Source organism: Arachis ipaensis, chromosome B8 (genome assembly GCF_059453495.1).
Source record: "Arachis ipaensis isolate K30076 ecotype BB chromosome B8, ASM5945349v1, whole genome shotgun sequence".
NCBI lineage: Eukaryota > Viridiplantae > Streptophyta > Magnoliopsida > Fabales > Fabaceae > Arachis > Arachis ipaensis.
Window position 1 is genome coordinate 31,073,360 of NC_142443.1, and position 6,000 is coordinate 31,079,359.

Genomic DNA, 6,000 nt, shown 5'->3' on the forward strand with positions numbered 1-6,000 from the left:
ACCTAATGGCCACTCGCGGACGAGGTTGAGAACGTTCACGAGAGAGTAGGAATGAGCAACCGGCTGATAACCATGCCGAGTTCATGGCGGCGATGGCGAACCTGGCTGACACCATGGAAGCGAATGCTGCTGCGACTCTGCAAGTTGTGCAGAGGTTAACCCAATCGGCCATAAGCAAAAACGACAAGGGAGGAGGTGCTGAGGACAGCTTGAGAGGTGTTCTGAGAACTCTAGCTGCTTTTCAAAAAGCTGGCCCGCCGATTTTCAATGGTTCGACAAACCATACTGATGCAAACAACTGGTTCCAAGCTGTGGAGCGTGCATTGCTAACTCAACATATACCGTATGACCAGTTCGTGGAGCATGCGGCTTATCAACTAGTGGGAGAAGCTCAGCAATGGTGGCAAGGAGAGCGCCGATTACTACACCAACAGAATGTGAACATTACCTGGGCGTTATTCAAGGATACTTTCTACAAGAAGTACTTTCTTGAGTCAATAACGGAGGCCAGAGAGTTGGAGTTCTTACAGCCGAAGCAAGGGTCCATGACTATAGCAGAATATACCAGCAAGTTTGAGGAACTCTGTAAGTTTTCAAGAATAAGTCAGGGTACTCTTGAGTCCTATGAGGGCTGGAAATGTGTCAAATACCAAGTAGGGCTGAGGGAAGATATCATGTGTGTTGTGGCTCCATTGGAGATTGGGACATTCTCTGAATTGGTGGACAAGGCAGCAATTATTGAAGATTATGCCAAGGAGGCGGCTTTGGCGAAAGATGAGCATGGCAGTTCTAGTAACAGGAGTCGTGGGAAGTATATTCCATCAAGGGGCCAGAACTTCAAGAAGGGTAGGCGTGCCCCTCAGCAATACCAAGTTCAAAGACACATCGGAGGTATTGACCATGACCAGTATCACCGGGCGAGAAGAGTAGGAAAGCAGGCGTGGGCTCAACAAGAGGAGTTAAGGTGCCCGAGATGTGGAAGATACCATCCGGAAAAGTCGTGCATGATGGGATTCAGTGGATGTTACCGCTGCAGATTGTCAGGGCATATCTCTAGACGCTGTCCTTATAGAAAGGACCAAGGTGCAGGCCAGTCCCAGTAACGGGGTTAATGATCTTCAACCCGAGGTAATGATAAAATTGATAACCTAGTTTTAATCATGTTGTGGAGGACTGTAATTTGACTCTTCTTATTAGCTTATGATGGAGACAAGGATTTGGAACTAGGAAGATTAGATTAAATGTCAGGCCGTGTGTTTGCTTTGGAAGCACGCGAGGTGACGGGGTTGGATCCTCCGACGAGAGGTAAGCGTATGCTTTGAGTATTTTAGTGCCTGGACCTGAGGATAGCTTGGTTCTATCTTTTGCAAAGTCATCATTAAGGTTGCGAGAGCTTAGGGTTTTGCTGGGAGTGAACCATGGGAAAGGAGGATTCTAGTGGCGGTACCCGAGGATTTCGGACTAGTAATGAAGAACGATCAGAGTGGACGTGCCGGAATGGTTTATAGGTATGACTAGAAGTCTTGGCGGTTCCCTGCTTGGGTGATGGGTGCGGTTCAACACTAATGGCAACGGAAGTACCGACTGATGCCTTTGCGATTTTTTTAACTATGATTTTGTGGTTTTAAGGTTTAGGATGATTTCTAATCTGGTTTGGAACTTTGCCTTAAATGATTCAGTTTTGAAAGTTAGTCGGAAACTCTTGATTTAAGAGATATGGTTTAAATGAACAGTGAGTTCTCTGATTTTGTTCAATTGTGAAAATGGTTTCCAATTTCTCTTATCGAAAGGAATTTAATTTGAAAAGTTTTAATTTAAGAAAATCATGATTGAAGTAGGCAACTTTCGAGTAAACTATTTTGACTCCTTTCCGAAAACTCAACAGTGATCTGGTCTAGAATGAACTGTTTCGAATGATTTGGTTTTGAAACTAAGATTAGAACTTTTGATCAAATGATACGATATAAAAAGGAAAAGTGAGTCCTAAGATTTTGTTCACTTTTGATTTTGGTTTGTAAATTTTAATTTAACAAAAAGGATTCAAATGGAAAGGTTTTGATTTAAAGGTTTCAATGAATTTAGGAAAATCATGCTTTAAAATGATTGATTTACAAATAAATGATTTTTGACTCTTTTGATAAGGTTTCAACAATGGACTCATTTAGATTGAAATTGTTTTAAATATTTTGACAAATATTACAAAATAGGTATTTGGTTTAAGGAAAATTTTCGGATTTTTAATGACGACAATCAGAGTGACGCAGCGGAAGTTGTACGTTAAGCTGTCGAAGTGTAAGTTCTGGAAGGAGGAAGTGAAGTTCTTAGGTCACGTGGTGAGCAAAGGAGGAATAGGCATAGATCCTTCTAAGGTGGAAATGGTGATGGAATGGAAAAGACCGACAACGGTGACGGAAGATAGGAGCTTCTTGGGTTTAGCTGGATATTACCGGAGATTCATTAAAAGATTTTCCCGGATTGCACTATCGATGACCAAGTTGACAAGAAAAGAAGCGCCTTTTGTTTAGACATCGGAGTGTGAAGAGAGTTTTCAGACTTTGAAGCAGAAGTTAACTTCAGCACCTGTTTTAATCTTGTTGGAACTGCATGAACCATTCGAAGTATACTGTGATGCTTCTCTGAAGGGTATAGGTTGCATGTTAATGCAACACCGGAGTGTAGTGTCTTACGCATCACGTCAGCTGAGACCGCATAAAGCGAACTACCCAACTCATGACTGGGAATTAGCGGTGATTGTGTTTACACTGAAGATTTGGAGGCACCACTTGTACGGAGTGAGGTTTAGCATCTTTTTTTATCAGAAAGAGCTTAGTACACGTTAGAGAAGTTGGATGGAGTTGCTTAAGGACTACGATTTTGAACTGAGTTATCACCCTGGAAAGGCGAATGTGGTATCAGACGCATTGAGTCGGACATCTTTAATAATTGCTTGGATGAGAATCAAGGAAGAGGAGCTAGTGGATAAGTTTGTGGATTTTAAGCTGGACATTAGTGAGGTTGCCGAAAAAGCTTGTTTGAACCGGTTGCAGATTTCAATACATGTTTAAGACAGAGATTTAGAGGACTCAGCAAGATTAGCAGAAGCTTCAGTAATTGATCCAACCAGTTGGTGATAAGATGCGTGAAGAATTCACTAAGGATGGTGAAGGATTGTAGAGATATAAGGGGAGAATTTGCATACCGGATGTCGGGAGTTTGAGGCGAGACTTGTTGTCGGAGGCTCGCCACAGTGGATTTTCTATTCATCTCAGAAGTGCGAAGATGTAGCATGACTTAAAGAAGATGTTATGGTGGCCTAGGATGAAAGGTGATGTAACTACAATGGTATCCAAGTGTTTGACGTGTCAGAAGGCGAAGATAGAGCATCAGAAGCCGTCAGGAATGCTACAGCCTCTTGAGATTCCTCAGTGGAAGTGGGAAGGAATCGCGATGGATTTTGTGACCGATTTGTCGAGGACTAGGTCAGGATTTGATACAGTTTGGGTGATCGTGGATCGCTTAACCAAATCCGCTCATTTTCTACCTATCCGAGTGAACTATTCTATGGAGGAGTTGGTGAGAAAGAACATCGACACGATAGGATGATGGTGAACGAGATGTTTTGGCAACTTGTTGGGTTGGCAACGTCGAAAGTAGGATGCTTCGTAAAGTTACATCGCGTGATTCGAATTTTCGAGGGCGAAAATCTCTTTAAGGAGGGGAGGATGTAAGAACCGGATTTTTTACAGATAAAATCATTTAAATGCCCAAATTAAATTTTGGAAAGTTAGGATGAAAATTTGGGGATTTAAAAATAATTTTTGGACTCAGTAGGTCTTTTTGAGTCAGAAAATGTGTTTTTTCTGCAAAAAAAACCATGAAAAACTGTGAACCGCCTATCGAACCAGTTGAACCGATTCAAGTCTGCCCGACGCTGCGTGAGAAAAAGTCAAAAATAGTCCAAGACCTTAGAAAAATATTAGAAATGGAAAACCGGGTGTTAGTGTTAAAGGTTTGGCTCAAAGTTGGGTCGAACGGGCTCAAAACGCTAACGGGTTGGACCGGGCCCAAGTTGGGCCCAAGCCAAACATATATAAGGGTTCATTAATGAACCCAAACACACACAACACACTTAAACACACACACACACACACCCAGCTGAGAAAGGAAGGAGAAGAAACCCCATGAGCACTATTCATCATCTTTTTTCCAAGCTCATATCTTGAGCTACGGAGCTCCGATCGCCGCACCGTTTGCGTCTACGCGTTCCTTGTGAAGAGCTCTACAAAACCCACCCAAGAAAATGGTAAGGCAAGCTCGAATCTCTCTCAGTTCTTCTCCTCAAAGTTTCGAGTTTTTAGGGTTTTGGCTAAGTGAGGTTTTGTGATTTTTGGGTGTTTAGGTACACTCTAGCCTTTGATTGATGTTGATTTTGGCTTCCAAAACTGTTGGGTAAGGTAAGAGGCATTGAAACTCTTGTGAAATTTCAATTATAATGAGCCCTAGGTTGATTTATGATGATTTTTGTACATATAGCTTGTTTATGGTGATTTTGGAGCTTGTTGATGCTTGTTGGAGAATCTTGGTGGCTTAGATTGTGCTTGAAAGCTTATTTTGGGCTCAATTTGGGGTTTGGTGCATATTGGGGATTGGCCAAGGTATGGTTTCGGTTTCCTTCATATAGTATATAATATTCATGGACACTTAGGCTAGTGACCCATAGGATAGGTTTGAAATTTTATATGATATTGATGATTGGTTGGTTGATGGTGTACAATAAATTGGTATTGTTGATATGGTTAAATGATGATGTTGAGATATGATGGATTTGGATGATTGAACATTGTTGATTAATAATATGAGCATGGTTGAGTTAATGATGAATGATTTGTGAAGTTGAGAAGTGATTTGTGTTGATATATGAATATATGATATGGATGTTGATGTTGTGGATGAGAAAAATTGAAGGAAAATGTGGTAAGTTTGGTATGATATGGCATAGAGGGTTAATTGTGATGAAAAGTGGAGTCTGGATTGGGTTGGTTTGGTTTTGGTTGGGTTTTACAATGAAATTGTGAAAATTGTGATTTTGGGTAAAAGTTGGTTTTTCGTGAACTTTGTCTGATCATAACTTTTGCCTCGATTCTCAGAATTGAATGAAATTTTTTTAGAATTAAATTTCATTGAAAACTCTTTAAACCAATATAAAGTTTGAAAGATTTGGAATTTTTTAGAGGAAGTTGTCATCATTCAAAGTTGGTGTTGAAAATCTAAAATTCTGCAGAGTTGCAAAATTTCAGGATTTCTGATATGTGCGCACGCACAGCCTTGTGCGAACGCACAATCCTGCAAAATTCTTGTTCTGTCCAAATACACAGACTTGTGCGTACGCACAGGCAGGAAAAGGCTCTTTACTTGCAGCGTTAGCACAGCTTGTGCGTGCACATCAATAAAGAATTGCGACCTGTGCGGACGCACAGTCCTGTGCGCACGCACAAGTCGGGAAGGGTCGTCTGTTGGGGTCGCTCGCACAGCTTGTGCGAGTGAACAGGCTTGTAAATTTTAGTACCTGTGCATACGCATAGTGCATACGCACACTTCCAAAATTTTCCTGGGCGTGCGTACGCACACCTCTGTGCGGACGCACACGCCCTGTTTCACAAATTTAACTTTGTTTTCAACTATTTCACCTTTCCAACAAGGTTTTAAGCTTCTATAATACCATTTTAAGGCTTTTGAGCTTAATTTTAACTATGGGAATATGGGAAATAGGCTAAGAGTTTTAGTCGATGATTATTATGAAATATTAGAGAACGGAGGCTTAGGTTTTTGGTGTACTAAGGATGGGTTGGTAGAGTGAGAATGAGGAATGGAAATGTTGAATTAACAGTAGTTGAGATGAGTCGAAGACTCTGAATGAGATGAAGGATCCATAATATACTGAAAATGTTTTGAAAACCACTACACTACTTTTTATTGAAACTAAGAGATGTTATGCGCCCG

The 6,000-nt window shown here is 41.1% G+C and overlaps 1 protein-coding gene across 1 annotated transcript; it reads left to right on the forward strand.

Moving 5' to 3' along the window:
* Positions 1 to 83: 83 nt before the first annotated feature.
* LOC148547594 (uncharacterized) lies at positions 84 to 2,525 on the forward strand. Its single transcript, XM_088495508.1, has 3 exons — positions 84 to 891; positions 1,037 to 1,128; positions 2,208 to 2,525. Exons 1-3 carry the CDS (start codon positions 84 to 86, stop codon positions 2,523 to 2,525), a joined length of 1,218 nt encoding a protein of 405 aa, XP_088351634.1.
* Positions 2,526 to 6,000: the final 3,475 nt, after the last annotated feature.